Source organism: Artemia sp. Qi Xiang Cuo, chromosome 14, assembly GCF_049724085.1.
Source record: "Artemia sp. Qi Xiang Cuo chromosome 14, ASM4972408v1, whole genome shotgun sequence".
Lineage (NCBI taxonomy): Eukaryota > Metazoa > Arthropoda > Branchiopoda > Anostraca > Artemiidae > Artemia > Artemia sp. Qi Xiang Cuo.
Window position 1 is genome coordinate 17,733,058 of NC_142807.1, and position 17,118 is coordinate 17,750,175.

At 34.3% G+C, this 17,118-nt stretch overlaps 1 protein-coding gene across 1 annotated transcript in view; it reads right to left on the reverse strand.

Annotated features, from left to right (window-relative positions):
• The window catches only part of LOC148944223 (uncharacterized), a 36,572-nt gene extending 27,543 nt beyond the window's left edge, over positions 1-9,029 (reverse strand). Inside the window, exons 1-3 of the mRNA XM_089100561.1 lie at positions 8,999-9,029; positions 8,233-8,369; positions 2,172-2,514 (exon numbers count right to left, since the gene is read on the reverse strand). Of these exons, the coding sequence (XP_088956687.1) occupies positions 2,172-2,514; positions 8,233-8,369; positions 8,999-9,029 (511 nt within the window). The remainder of the gene's footprint in view (positions 1-2,171; positions 2,515-8,232; positions 8,370-8,998) is intronic.
• Between the last annotated feature and the right edge of the window lie 8,089 nt (positions 9,030-17,118).

Sequence of the window (17,118 nt, forward strand, 5' to 3'; positions counted from 1 at the left end):
GTATGGTATGCAATTTGCCCATTGTTTAAATATAGTATCTATTATTAGAAAATATTCGGAAATATTCCGGAAGGATGTTCTATGGGAAACTTTACAAGGGGGGATTTCACACCTTGATTTGAAAAACAGTAAGAAATTAAACAAAAAACAAGTTTATCAACTGAAAGTAAGGAGGAATAGTTGACCTTAAAGGGAATAAAAAATCTTCCACATAATAGGGGGGCTACCCTTTTCTCATTCCTCGTTCTTCGCGCCAAAGTTTGAGCTTGTGTACCAATTCTGTAAAAACTACTCCTGACATACTAAGGCTGTTAAATTTAAATGAGAAGTTTTTAAAGAACATTAAGAATTTAGCATAAAGAGCAAGGGCTGAGACAAGGGTCCCCCCCCTCATATACGAATTAATTTCTGTTTGTTTTAAGTTTTATTATGTCTCCTACCTTTTCAGTTGAATTCTTTTTTCTTTAATCATAGGCAGCGCAATAGCGCTGCCTAAGTAAAGAACGATCTTGGCACAATGTAATACTATTTTTTTTTTGGTTTTAGAGCAGGGCACCTCGTATCAAAGGAGTTCAAATAGGGTTCATCTGATTGGAAAATGGATGGCTTGTGCCCTTTTAAATAGCCGGAAGTGATAGGAAGGCAACTAACACCCCTTCTGTGCCCACCCTTTCCCCAAACACATCCAATCAAAATTTTGAGATAGCCATTTTGTTCAACGTAGTTGAGTTCCTGATGAAAACTATATTTCTGAGGAGGATACTCCCCCCACAGCCCTCAGGGCAAGTGTTGTGAGTTATGCCCTTGAGGTATATAAGGTTTTTATAGAAAGCTTTCTCATAGAAACTTCAAAAAGGGCTCATTCAATTGGACGTTCAAAGGGCTAGTGCCCTTATTAATAGTTGAAAGTGATTGGAGGGTAACAAACCCCCCTCTCACGCCCAACTTTTCCTCAAACACATCCGATCAAAATTTTGAGATAGCCATTTTGTTCAACGTAATTGAGATTCTAAATTAGGTCTTTGAGGATGACAGCCCTCCCCCCTACAGCCCTCAGGGCAAGGGTTGTAAGTTATGCCCTTGAGGGCATATAAGGTTCTTATAGAAAGCGTTGTCGTAGAAAGTTCAAAAAGGGCTCATTCGATTGAAAATTTAAATGGCTAGTGCCCGTTTTAATAGTCGAAAATGATTGGAGATACAAATTTTTCCGAGAAAATATGGAGAAAAATTTTCCGAAAATATATATATATATATATATATATATATATAAATATATATATATATATATATATATATATATATATATATATATATATATATATATATATATATATATATATATATATATATATATATATATATATATATATATATATATATATATATATATATATATATATATATAATATATATATATATATATATATATATATATATATATATATATATATATATATATATATATATATATATATATATATATAAATATATATATATATATATAATATATATATATATATATATATATATATATATATATATATATATATATATATATATATATATATATATATATATATATATATATATATATATATATATATATATATATATATATATATATATATATATATATATATATATATATATATATATATATATATATATATAAACAAACGTTATGACCTCTTTTTCTCAATGAATCGCAGTCCAAAACTTAATTTTGACTAAAGATTGGGGTTTGAAAATTTGCAGCCCTTCTTGCATTTACGGTAGCCCTGGGTGTACTTTGAAAAACTAACGAAAATTAAAATGAAAAAACTAAAGTGTAAGTATAGAGCAACATTTTAACCTAAAATGAACATAAGTTATTCCGTATATCAGCGGGGCTGTATCCAATTCAGCCAATTCCCTTTTACGCCGAAGTTCGTTTTTTTTCCAATTCCTTGAAAATGGTTGCTCAAACACAAGGGCCATTGAAGTGACGCAAGAAGTATTTTAAAACACATCAAAATTTAAGCGCAAAGAGTGCGGTAAGAGAGGAGGGCAGAGGGGGGGGGGGAGAGAACAACCCTGTGATTTACAGAATAACTTCTCTTTGTATTATTTTTCCATATTGTTCCCTACTTTCATTTGAGAAAACTTTTTTTGTAATATTATTAGAGAATCACCTTCAAATACAGCTCCAACAATTTCTTTGGCAGTGTTCGTCAATGGGCTTTTACCGCCACCACAGAGGTTCAAAAAATCGTCATTTTCAAGGGACCATATAGCTGCACCTCCTAAGTCAAGTTCATTTATAAAATTGGACTTCATCCCAACTGACCATGGATTGTCGTAGCCAACCCAATGATTTTCAAAGAATGCATATGGGGATTTTGTAAAATTGTCATTCACTTCTTGCCATCCATTTTGAACGCTAATGCAAATTTCTGAATAGCTCATAAACCCATATTCGTTTGAAATTACGGTTGGATTGGTTCCACCAGTTGCTCTTGACCGCACCGAATGATCCTAAAAAAATATATTTGCTCAAGCTCAAAGAGACAGAATTACCACAAAGAAAAAATATAGAAAATTCACCTTCATGTCAAGTCTGATATTAAAATAGCACCACTGTACTAAATTAAGCTCGTACTATACATCATAAATCAACCAAGTAATGCATGCTAAATTGTCAAAATTTAAAAATAAACTTTAAGAAAAGAAATCATTAAAAATAAACTTGTTGTAACATGGGAGGGAAGAAAGTAGCGGAGAAAGCGGGGTGTAAAAGCAAAGTTAATCTGGGGTAATAGTAAGAAACAGGCCATAAAAAAAAATCATGTTCTAATATGACTGTTCGTTATTAAAGTGTTTGATAAATATTTTTCTAGTTTATCACAGGCAGCGCCATAACATTGTCAAACAGTTCATGGTAACGAACTGTAAGTAAGAAGCGATGCTGCTCAATACTCTCAAAACTCTAAAAACGGAATTTTGATATCAAAAGATATACCAAAAGAATTGGCTTATTATTTTGATTCCAACCGCATAAGATTCATTAAGTTTAGTGTTACACACCTAAAGCTAAGAGCCTGAGAAAATTTGCCTGATTTTAGAAAAAGGGAGAGAACACCAGCGTTGCCAAAGCTTTGAGATAAACTGTACCAGTTTTCCGACGAAAGTTGTACCGCAAGCGATTAATATGTACCATCTGAACAGCAGGTTAAAAACAGTAGGCAGTCATGTTTCATTCATTTCGCTGAAAACTGAGGAAAGGCTCTAGGGCAAGAGCAGTAAAAATCCACCCAAGGCAGTAACAACCTCAGCTTGAAATATGAAGAATGTTTCTATAGACTTTCTCAGCTTAACAAATTAGTAGTCCCAAACCGCTAAAAGTATTTTAGAAGAAGGTTTAAGTAAAAATTTCCGAAAGCGTTCTCGAAGCTGATTGTTGGGGTTAATCATTTCTTTCAAAATTTGGGGCATTAAGGCGAATAATGGATAATTTAAGACGGCTAATAACGTAGTGTCAAGAACTTATAATACACCTACAGGATGAGTAACGAGCACCAGAAACTAAAAACAAAACAAATCAATCACTTAACAAACAAAACAAACAACAATCACGCCCTGAAAGTGGCTAACACCACAGATTCCCATGGGTCCAAGGACTAGGCTACCCACCGGCGTTACGCGTTGACCACATAATTCACTGGTCATCCTACATAAGTTTTCGATTGATTCTACTATTCAGAACTAAATCAATTTAACAGAAGTATTTCGACTATATTGCACAAGAAATTATCTTAACCCGTACAAAGGTAATAAAATTGTAACATTTAAAAAAAAGAACATTTGTACTAGTGGGTAATTTTTTCTCCTGTTTCTTCGTGGAGCCCATCTTTTTCATATCCCCCTCTACAATTTTTCTACTTTGGATGCAGAACCATTTTTAATGGTGGTTTCCAATTCTTTGAGACGATCCGTTTTGCACTGAGAAGCCCGTTCAAGGCGGTGAAACCGAGATGATTTCTAATGCTGGTTTTGTTCAGATTGACAGACGAGAAAGTTTGCTCAGCAGCTGCGGAAGCGTTTGGAATACCAAGTAGGCTCAAAGCGAAACTCCCGAGCAGAGGAAAATCGCTTTGACCCATTAACATCTTTTTTCATGTAAACCCGAGTCTAAAATACGGCTGGATCTGAGTCAATCGAAGCACCAAGCTCAGAGCAAAGGGGTAATCTCTTCCACTCTTGGACGATATCTTCCAGGTCATTGTCACTCAGTAAAATTGGAAATTGAGCCAAAAGCGGTGCCAGGATTGGCTGATTAGACTTTACTCCCATAGCATAGCGTGGATGAAGACTATCTAATTTTCTTCCTGATGAATTCCTGGAGTTGAAAAAACGCTTTCTCACCTCAACACGAGTTCGATCAAGAGTAACGACATTCTTTGTAAGCTAACTGCACAGATTGCGACCCGGCTCAATGGTAACCGAATACTCTAGACCCCATAATCCGGGTTTTTGATACCAAGTAGATGATATCAAAACGAATCATGATTTCGGAATCGCTGATTTCAAATATATAACTTGTCATCAAAGTGGTGCTAGTGTCTGTACCCATCAGAAAGTTACGCGCCTAGAGAAAATTTGGCTGATCTTTGCCTGAAAAAGCTTGTTTGGGTTTCGAAAGACCCCTAAAATGATGTATAGAATCCTTAATGAAAATGACTATCACCTATTGGCATCATTAAGACGTATCAGCAGGAACCCTACTGTCAGCAGGTTTCACAGCTCCAAATATCAAGTACAATGGTGGTAAATGTGGAATTTTACATTTTTTGCCAGAAGAAAGATCACGGATGCGTGTTTATTTGTTTGTTTTTTTTTTCCCCAGGGGTGATCGTATCGACCCAGTGGTCCTAGAATATCGTAAGAGGGTTCATTCGAACGGAAATTGAAAGTTCTAGTGCCCTTTTTAAGTGACAAAAAAAGTGGAGGGCAACTAGGCCCCCTCCCACGCTCATTTTTTTCCCAAAGTCACCCTATCAAAATTTTGAGATAGCCATTTTGTTCAGCATGGTCGAAAATATTATAACTATGTCTTTTAGGATGACTTAATCCATCGAAGCCCCCTGGGGGAGGACTGAAAGTTATGAACTTTACTCACTGTTAACATTTTGTTTTGGTTTTTGGGACGTAGACTGACTTGTGCAGAGGGGCGTTGGGCGGGGAGGTGGGGGCAAGCGAGGGGCGGGGGCTAGATGGACGGATCTGGTCATGAAGGAAGGTTGCAGGGGGGAAGGGAAATTGCCATGAAGGGGGCGCCGGACTTGCCAGCATTATTTATTGGTTATTGGGAAGTATACAACCATTTTCAGGAAGGATTTTTCTGGAGGGGGGGGCTAGAGGAGGATTACTCTGGAGAATATTTCCGTGGAGGATGTTTTGGGGTAAGGGACATTTCTATGAAGGGGACGCCGGATTTCCAAGCATTATTTAAGAAACGATGAGAAGTTAAATATAAAAAAACAAGTTTTTTCAACTGAAATGTAAGCAGGAATATTAGAACTTAAAACGAACAGAAATTATAACGTATATGATGGGGTTCACCCCCTAGTCAATACCTTACTCTTTAAGCCAGAGATTTTTTAGTACTTTCATAAGAGATATTTATTCTAATTAACAGCATTTGTTATTAAGGGGTCATTTTTAAAGAATTGTAACAAAATTCAAACTTTAGATTAAAGAGCAAGGTACTGACTAAGGGGAAAATCCCCTAATATAAGTATTAAAAATATATGAATATAGAAGTTAGTTACGTAAGTTAATTCGTAAGTTACGTATATTTATTTCTAATAAGAACGTTCTTAAATAAAATAAAACAAGTTTCGAGAAAGCCATTTAACCAAATAAAAGTAAATTAATATGAAAATTTTGTTTTAATTATTCATGTACTGTGAGCCAAGATCAAAACCTGCGTTTATTCAAAAACGTTCAAAAATTAAATAAAAAAAACAAGTTTTTTTAACTGAAAGTAAGGAGCGACATTAAAACTTAAAACGAACAGAAATTATTCCGTATATGAAAGGGGCTGTCTCCTCCTCAACGCCTTGCTCTTTACGCTAAAGTTTGACTTTCTCACAACTCTATTTTTTTTTAAACAATAAAAAAATTTAGTTTAAAGAGCAAGGCGTTGAGGAGGGGACAGCCCCTTTCATATACGGAATAATTTCTGATCGTTTTAAGTTTTAATGTCACTCCTTACTTTCAAACAGTTTGAGGTAACGAACTGCAAGTAAGGACCGACCCGGCTCAATGGTAACCGAAACTCTAAAAAACGGAATTTTGATATCAATAGATAGATCAAAAGAATCAAATTTTGATTCTGATTTCAAATATATAAGTTTCATCAAATTTAATTTTACCCATCTAAAGTTACGCCCCTGAGAAAATTTGGCTGATTTTCGAAAAAAGGAGGAAAGACCCCTTAAAAGTTAAAGGACCTTAATGAAATTCACACCATCATATTCAACGTATCAGAGAACCCTACTGTAGAGGTTTCAAGCTCCTATCTACAAAAATGTGGAATTTTGCATTTTTTTTCCAGAAGAAAGATGACGGATGCGTGTTTTTTTGTTTTTTTTCCCAGGGGTAATCGTATTTACCCAGTGGTCCTAGAATATCGTAGGAGAGCTCATTGGAACGGAAATTAAAAGCTTTAGCGCCCTTTTTAAGCGACAAATAAAATGGAGGGCAACTAGGCCCCCTCCCACGCTCCTTTTTTTTCTCAAAGTCACCCAATTAAAATTTTGAGATTGCCATTTTGTTCAGCATAGTCGAAAATCTAATAAATATGTCTTTTAAGATGACTTAATCCCCCACCGTTCCCAGGGGAAGGGCTGCAAGTTATGAACTTTGCCCATTGCTTAAATATTGTATTGGTTATTGGGAAGTATACAGACATTTTCAGGAAGAATTTTTTTTCTGGTGGGGGGGGGGGCTGGAGGAGGGGGCTACTCTGGAAAATTTGTCCGTGGAGTATGTTTCTTTGAGGTATGGGACGTTTCTATGAAGGGAGCGTCGAATTTCCAAGCATTATTTAAAAAACGATCAGAAATTAAATTAAAAAAAACAAGTTTTTTCAACTGAAAGTAAGAAGCAACATTAGAACTTAAAATGAACAGAAATTATTATGTATATGAGGGGGTTCTCCCCCAAGTCAATACCTCGCTCTTTACGCTACAGTTTTTTTAGTGCTTTCAAAAGAGCTATCTATTCTAATTAAACGGTCTTTGTGATTCAGGGGTTTGTGAATTAAAATTTTTTTTCACTTTTAACGTAAAGAGCGTGGTATTGACTAAGGGGAGAACCCCCTCATATACGTAATAACATATACGTAATAAAAAAAACAATAAAAAAAACAAGCGATACGGCTCAATAGTAACCGAAACTTTTAAAAATGGAACTTTGATGTAAATAAATTTATCAAAAGAATAGACTTATAATGTTGATTCTAAATATATGTATTTTATTAAGCTTAGTATTACTCATCAAAGGCTACGAGACTGAGAAAACTCACTTGATATTCTTAAGTGGGTGGAAACATCCCCTAAAAGTGAAAAAATTTTAATGAAAATCACACCGTTAGATTCAGCATATCAGAAAACCCTATAACATAGGTTTCATGCTCATATCTGCAAAAATATGCAACTTTATATTTTTTGCAAGAAGAAAATTATACGACTATAGAAGTTCGTAACGTAAGTTAATTTGTAAATTACGTCAGAACCAAATTTAGAGACAGTCATTTAGCAAAAGAAAAGTAAAATTTTTATGCAAATTTTGTTTACTTATTCAATGACGGCGAGCCAAAATAAAAGCTGCATTAACTAAAAAACGATCAAAAATTAAATAAAAAAAACAAGTTTTTTAAACTGAAAGTAAGGAGCGACATTAAAACGTAAAACGAACAGAAATTATTCCGTATATGAAAGGGGCTGTCCCCTCCTCAACGCCTCGCTCTTTACGCTAAACTTTGACTCTGTCTCACAACTTTATTTAAAAAAAAAAAAAAAAAACTGTATCGTAAAGAGCGAGGCGTTGAGGAGGGGACAGGCCCTTTCATATACAAAATAATATCTGTTCGTTTTAAGTTTTAATGTCACTCCTTACTTTCAGTTAAAAAAACATGTTTTTTTTTATTTAATTAGATAAAAAAACTTGTTTTTTTTTATTTAATATTACACCAGATCGAACTCCATTAACAATTGAACTATCAACTAATGAACAAGGAACTTGGATTTTATCCATACTTCTTGTAATATTCGGAACCTTTGTACCTTCTTTAATCGTTTCTGATAATATAATATTATTTTCCAATCCTAAAATCATACTTAAATCACTATTATACTTAAATTCATAATTATTTTTCAATAATATAAAAAAAATCTCATTGTTGCAGGATTACATGAAACAGTTTTTGGCCAATTTTCACTAGTAGCATTAAAATAATGACTGAGAAAATAATTGAAACTCTCATCATTATACTTAGAACTGGGTATCACAACTTTTATCCATGGTTCGTCTTTATTTTTTTTAAACTCCAATGTATTGTTTTTAAATTTATCTCTAATATTATGTCATGAATACCATAAAGTACACTACGTTATGGCAATTTCATAATCATAATTACGATGTAATGTAATTGTATTACTTGTATATGATTGTTTAATCTAACTTTAATTACCTTCAACAATAATCAAACCCATTTAATAGAATACTTTTTTTTAAGAAAAATTTTTTCTTTCGATAAGAACAAATTATTTCTGCTTCAATTTTAAGATAATTTGATAAATTGAATTATACTCATTTTTTTAATGTTTATTTTTTAATAAGGAATTTAACAAATTCACAGCCTCATGTCTAACCTCATCCGATGTATTTCAAGCAGCTCGACTACCTATTAGACTGTATAATCGTTCAATCATATAATTTATATTTAAAAACAAACCAGTTCCTACTTGTGGTGCTTCTATGTCCATTTTATGGATTAATTAAACAAAACTTTCTGAAAAAAACGTTTTTCAAAAAAAGTAACGGCCATTTTAAACTTAAGCTTAGCAGAAACAAATACCTTTTAAAATTCAAACTCAAAACGTTCAGAAATTACTATTAAAGAATAAATGAAACCCAAAACGAACAGAAATTAAATAAACAATCATAGCAAAAACACGCAACAAGTATTAATATAAATGAATAAATAGATCTTAAAGCGAGTAATGCTTAGATTGAATATGAAAATCAAGCTTAAATCGAAAAAAATATTTTCCTATTGAAGTATAAATGAAGCTTAAAACGAACAGAAAGTAAATAAACAATCAATGCAAACAAACATACAATAGATATTAATGTACATTTTTCTTAAAACGAGTGAAACTTAAATTGAATATGCAAATTAAGCTTGAAACGAAGGAAAATCACTACAAACGAGAGTTTGGGTATGACCTCCTTCTCCCACTGTAAAAGTCTAAAACCTACTGCGTCATTGACGCTTTACTGAAAACCAATTTTATGACAAATTTATGACTAATATTTATGACAATTAGCTCCAATTTTATGACAATTAGCTCTTTTTGAAGTTGTTTAAGACGAATATAGTTTGACTACAAACAAGTGTTTGGATACTGCCTCCTTTCCGAACTGTAAAAACAAAAAAAAACAAAATCCTACTTCGTCATTGGCGCTTAACTGAAAACGAATTTTATTACAAATATTTTCTTTTCCAGTTCTTACAGCATTGAAAATAAAATAAAATTACAGTGAAATAAATTCTTGAACTGATGGATCTTTCAACAATTAATATTATTATATATCAAATATTCAATATGATATTGTTTATACTTTCCAAGACTGTTCAAGACGCATATAGTTTTCAGTAAAGCGCCAATGACGCAGTAGGTATTAGACTTTTACAGTGAGAGAAGGAGGTCATACCCAAACTCTTGTTTTTGGTGATTTTTGTTCGTTTCAAGCTTGATTTGCATATTCAATTTAAATTTCACTCGTTTTAAGATTTGTTTATTAATTTATATTAATATCTATTGTATGTTTGTTTGCATCGCTTGTTTATTTAATTTCTTTTCGTTTTAAGTTTCATTTATACTTCAATAGGAAAATATTTTTTTGTTTTAAGCTTGATTTTCATATTCAATCTAAGCATTACTCGCTTTAATATCTATTTATTCATTTATATTATTACTTGTTATTTGTTTTTGCCATGATTGTTTATTTAATTTCTGTTCCTTTTGATTTAATTTATTCTTTAATAGTAATTTCTGGTCGTTTTGAGTTTGAATTTTAAAAGGTATTTGTATCTGCTGAGCTTAAGTTTAAAATTGCCTTTACTTTTCTTTGAAAAAAATATTTTTCGGAAAGTTTTTTTTAATTAATTTTTGTTCGTTTTTGATTGCAAAAAATTTTCAAGTTTTTAAAAATTCCTTATTTCAAAATCAAACTGTTTAAAAGAAAATCAAATATTCATCAAAGTATCAACACTGGTATCAAAGTAACAATATCAAAGTGAAAAATGGGTTTGTGTCAACCTCGGAGTTTTTATTATCTGATGTTTGAACTATTTTTAACAAAATGGCTATCTCAAAGTTTTTATCAGATGGGTTTGAGAAAACAGGGCGTGGGGGGGGGGAACGAATTAAGCTTCGGTCTCTTTTGACTCTTTAAAATTGAACTAGAACTTTCTAATTTCAATCAAATGAATCTTCTCTGAAGTTTATACGAGTATCCCTTCTGTAAGAACCATATATTTCCCCAGAGTATAACTTACAACGCCTATCCCTGGGGGGTTGTGTCTACCCTGGAGTTTCAATATCTGAAGGTTGAACTATTTTTAACAAAATGGTCACCTCGAATTTTCATCAGATGGGTTTATCCATCCGATACACCCATAGGCTCGGAGGGCGGGAGGGGCTAGTTGCCTTCCAATCTTTTTTCACTCTGAGAAAATGAATTACAACTTTTAATTTTCATTCAAATGAACCCTCTCTAAAGTTTATATGAGCCTTCCTTTAATAAGAACCATATACGGCCCGAGAACATAGCTTACAATGCCTGCCCCACGGGCCCGGGGGGGGGGGGGTGTCGACACCAGAGTTTTGTTATCTGATCTTTGAACTATTTTGAGAAAATGGCTCTCTGAAAGTTTTTATTGGATGGGTTTGAGGAAAATAGGGCTTGGAGAGGGGGACTAGCCTCCGATCTCTTTTGACTCTTAAAAAGTGAACGAGAACTTTCAATTTCCAATCAGATAAGACCTCCGAACTTTCTACGAGCATACCTTCCATAAGAACCATATATACCCCCAGAGCAATACTTACAACGTCTGCCCCGGGTCTTGGAGGGGGGAGGTTGTGTCGACACAGGAGTTTTTCTTATCTGACCTTTGAACTATTTTTTAACAAAATGGCCATATGTAAAAGAGTTTTTGTTATATGATCTTTGAACTATTTTTAACGAAATGGCTACCTCAAATTTCTTATCAGATGTATTTGGAGAGAAAGGGGTTGGAGGCCAGTTGCACTCCGATCACTTTTGACTCTTAAAAAGGGCACTAGAACTCTCGATTTCCAATCGTATGAGCCCCCTTTGAAGTTTATACGGCAATCCCTTCAATATGAAGTACCTCTGGGATAAATAAAAGGGGGTGTGGTGGGGGGAGACTAGCTGCCCTCCAATCACTTTTGAATCTTAAAAAGTGAATTATAAATTTCAATTTCCAATCAAATGAACCCTCTAGGAAGTTTATACGAGTATCCCTTCCATAACAACCATATACACCCCCAGGGCATAACTTACACCACCTACCCACGTGCCCTGGGGGGCTGTGTCGACACCGGAGTTTTTTTTTATAAAAAATTTGAACTATTTTCATTAAATTTTCTATCTCAAAATTTTTATCTGATGCATGTAGGGCGTGACGGCGGGGGGGGGGCGAGTTGCCCTCTGGTCTCTTCTGACTCTTAAAAAGTGAACAAGAACTTTCAATTTCCAATCAAATGAGCCCTCTCTGAAGTTTATACGCGCACCCCTTTTATAAAAACAATATATGCCTCTAGAGCATTACTCAACGCCTGCCTCCGGGCCCTGGCGGGTTCAGTCGACACAGGAATTTTTCTTATCTGACCTTTGAGCAATTTTTAATGAAATGGCTATTATAAATTTTTAGCGGATGGGCTTGAGGAAAAAATGATGAGTGGGGGAAGGGGCTAGTTGCCCTCGGATATCTTTTGACTCTTAAAAACTGAACTAGAACTTTCAATTTTCAATAAAATAAGCCCCGTCTGAAGTTTATACAAGCATCACTTTCATAAGAACCATATACACCCCCATGGCAACACTTACAACACCTATCCCCCGGGCCCTGGGGGGACTTTTTGTTATCTAAGTTTTGAACAATTTCCAAAAAACTGGCTATCTCAAATTTTTTAGCGGATGTATTTTGGAAAAAAAGAGCAGGGGGGGGGGGCTAGTTGCCCTTAATTCTCTTGACTCTTAAAAAGTGAACTAGAATTTTCAATTTCCAATCAAATGAGCCCTCTATGAAGTTTATACGAGCATCCCTTTCATAAGAACCATACATGCCTTTAGGGTATAACTTAGAACGCCTTCCCCTGGGGGTTGTATTGACACCGTATTTTTCTGGTATGACACCGGATTGACACCGGATTATCCGACCTTTGAACTTTTTTTCTTAGCAAAATGTCTATCTCAAAGTTTTCATCAGATGGGTTGGGAAAAAGAATGCGGGGGGGGGGGGTAGCTGCCTCGGATCTCTTGTGACTCTAAAAGTTAGCTTGAACTTTCAATTTTCAATCAAATGAGCCCTCTCTGAAGTTTATACGAGCATCCCTTTCATACAAACCATATATGCCCCTGGGCATAACTCACAATCCCCGCCCCCGGGCCTTGGGGGTTGTGTCAACACCTGAGTTTTTGTTGTCTGACTTTTGAACAATTTTTAACTTAATGGCTATCACAAAATTTTATTGGATGCATTTGGAGGAAAAGGGGCGTGGGGAGGGGCTAGCTGCCGTCCAATCTCTTTTGACTAAAAAAACTGAACTAGAACTTTAAGTTTCCAATCAAATGAGCCATCTCTGAAGTTTTTACCAGCATCCCTTCCATAAAAACGACATATTCCCCCAAGTCATAACTTACAACGTCTAGCCCCGGGCCCTGAGGGGCTGTGTCGACCCGGAGTTTTCGTTACATGGTCTTTGACCTATTTTAAAAAAAGGCTATGTTATAGTTCTTATCGGTTGGGTTTGAGGAAAAGAGGGCGTGGTGGGAGGGAGGGGGCTAGTTGCCCTACAATCTCTTTTGACTCTTAAAAAGTGAACTGGAACTTTCAATTTCCAATCAAATGATCCCTCTTTGAAGCTAATACGAGCATCCCTTCCAAAAGACCCATATATGCACCCAGGGCATAACTTACAACGCCTGCCCCCGGGCCCTGGGGGATTGTGTCGACAATAGATTTTTTATGTGATCTTTGAACTATTTTTAACAAAATAGCTATCTTGGGTGCATTTGGGAAAAAAGGGTTAGGGGGGGGGGGGAAGCTGATTACCCTCCAATATCTTTTGAAGCTTTAAAAGTGAACTAGAACTTTCAATTTACAATCAAATTAGCCCTCTCTGAAGTTTATACGAGCATTCTCTCCACAAGAACCATATTTGTCCCCAGGGAATAACTTATAACCCTTGCCCTGAAGACTGTGGAGGGAGTGTCCTGCTCAAACATATAGTTTCCAGAACTTTCAACTACGTTGAACAAAACGGCTATATCAAAATTTTTACTGGATGTGTTTGGGGAAATAGGGGTAGAAGGGGTGTTAGTTGCCTTCCAATGACTTTTGACTTTTAAAAAGGGAACTAGCCATTGAAATTTCCAATCGATTGAGCCCTTTCTGAAGTTTGTACAACAACGCTTTCTATAAAACCTCATATGTCCCCAGGGCATGACTTACAACCCTTGCCCTGAAGGCTGTGGGGGGATTGCTATCCTCAAAGACCTAATTTCCTGATTTTTCAACTACGTTGAACAAAATGGCTATCTGAACATTTTGATTGGATGTGTTTGGGGAAAAGGAGGGCGTGAGAGGGGTTAGTTGCCCTTCAATCACTTTCGACTATTAAACAAGGAAGTAGCCCTTTGAATTTCCAATCGAATGAGCCGTTTTTGAAGTTTCTACGACAAAGCATTCTATAAAAACCTTATATCCCCCCAGGGCATAACTTACAGCCCTTGCCCTGAGAGCTGTGGAGGAGTCTCCTCCTCAAAAACATAATTTCTATTTAGAAATCAACTACGCTGAACAAGATGGCTATCTCAAAATTTTTATTGGACATGTTTAGGAAACTGGTGGGCGTGGAATTTCCATTCGAATGAGCCCCCTTTGAAGTTTCTACGAAGACCCCTTCCATATGAAGTGCCACTGGAAGAAAATAAATAAAGAAATAATATATAATAAAAATAAAACATTGGAGCTGTATGGCCTTTACTATAGGTAACGCTTTAGCGTTGCCTCTGATTTCAGCAACCTTTAACAATCTGTATCTATGAATTTTCACAAAATCAACTAGTTTAACATATTCAGGTACTCCGTATTCTTTTCCCCCCTTATTTTTGATTCAATTTACCCGATTTCTTTCTAGGGTCCTGAAGGAATTCATGATGTTCTATGTAATAATTAGGCAATTCAAAAGAAGTTGATTCTTTAGGATAATACTTTTTATCGTCTTACTTTAACTGTGTCAGCAGCTTGGTGTCAAGATTCAAATTAAGATCATATACTTTCGGTGATTTATCAGGAGTTTTAATTTTTGGTATTTCTAACGGTTCATTATCTTGAAGTTGTGATGGTGCTGGTAATTGTTCAATACATTAAGGTTGCGATGATGTTGCTGGTACAGCGTTTCTTTACTTTTGATCTAATCTTACAAATCGCCGTTTCAAACTGTCGTTATTTTCTTTTAATTTTTTAACAACTGGAGCATTTGACTCTTCAACATATTCATGAAATCCTTCTTATATTAACGTATTCTGTCTAACCTTTTGTCTTAGTATTTCCCTGTCTTTAACTATATTTGTTAACAAAAAAATTGTTTAAGAAAAAAAAAATTATTGTACAATAACTCTTGACAACTCTTTTTCATAAGAAACAACAATAATTAACTCACACGATTTATCGGATAATTCTTTCGTATTATGAGTTTTCTGTTTAACTGTAGCAATTTGGAATATCTCCGTTGTATAGTTTGGAACATAACCTTTATCAAAAACACTGTTTTTCTTATCATTTCTAACTAAATCCCCAACATTAAACCTATGTTTCGTTGTTTGAGGTTCTATATCTGGAAACAGACCTTTTTTTCATTTTTTTTTCTACTAGCTTATATTAGTTTCATTTTGATTGATCTAGGGTATGAATTATCATAATTGTCAACGAATGACGGTAGTACATCAATTCAACGTTCAGTGTTCTTATAAGTAAAATATTTCCATAATTTCTCCTTTAGTTCTATTAAAGTGTTCCACTATTTGAGCTTTCAATTCACTTTCAAATGGCAACCAATGAATATCCTGATTCTTAAAAAAACTTGAACGTTTTTCATAACAAATTCTTTATCTTTTTCCGTTTGTAACTTTTTATGTTTTCTGTTTTTAAATAAATCTGTAAAAGCATTGATAATTTCCTTGCCCATTTTATTTTTTAAAGGGATACACCAAGCATATTTACTAAAATAATCAATCACTTTAAGAATTTAATTAAAGTTATTATTTTCCTTTTTGACTGTTGCATATCAATTAAGTTGGCTTGCTACTGTTCATCAAACCTTGTATATCAACGCGTCTTCTTTCAATTGTGTGATAAGAGGGGTGGTGTAAAGAAAAAATATTTTGTTTTCGCAATAATTCTTTTATTTTAGCTTTTGAAACTTTATAACCATTTTCTCTTAATTTTCTATGTAAATCCTCAATCCTTGAAAAATTAGAGTAATATAATTCCAAAACCTTGTCTTCCGAAAGCTTATCTTCGATTTAGATAATTTCGGAGACCACACTGCCTTTCCATGACGATAAATACAAGTTCAAATAGGGATAAAATCCTTTTAATAGACAGTGTTTTTTATAACAGTGATAGAGATTCACAAAAATACCAGATATTTCGGTCACATATACAGTGACCGTCATCAGTGGTAAAACTAAAATAAAACAATTTAAAACAAAAGTTTATATACTAAATCAAATAACACTACATATTGTTTGAATCTCTAATTCTTTTCACAGCAAAGGCGGAAGCTATGCTCTTTGACCTTCTTGGATTCGGTTCATTAGCGTTCAATGATATAACATTTGGACAAAGGTCAACTACATTGGGTGAATTGAACTTTACTGTGTCAGATTTTAATAAATTATCATAGATAGAGTCCAGCCCATATTCACCTGTATCCCGATTCAAAGCAATATTCTTGAATAAAATTTTCTTTATTTAAATAATTTCACGAAAATTTTGCTTTAAACCCAGATCCCTAGAAATCAAAGAGACATTCTCGAACAAAATAAAATGGTCTAGAAAATTAAAAATATATTCTGAAAGGGCTGAAGGAAAATCTTCAGAATTAGAATCTTGCTTTAAAGCTGAAAAAATAGAATCTTTGTGTTGTAATAATCTCAGATCCAAACTCTGGTTAGTACGTCCCACATATGAGCTTCCACAAGTACATGGGATCTGATAAACCCCACTTTGTTGCCCCAATGAAGGTAGATCCTTCCCAGAATTTAGAAAACTACCCAAAGTATTATTACTCTTTAAAGCTACCCTTAGACCATTGCTTTTTAAAATTATTTTAATTTTTTCACTTAGCCCGGTTACATATTGTAATGAACAAAAAACATCCTTCTCCCGAGTTGTCTCCAAGACTTCCTTAGAAATCTCTAGAAACCTTTTTCTTCTTTTTGAAAAAGTCTGGTTAATTAACCATTCTGGATACATGTTACTTATTAGTATTTTCCTTAGAAAAGACAACTCCTCCTCAACAAATTTTGGAGAGC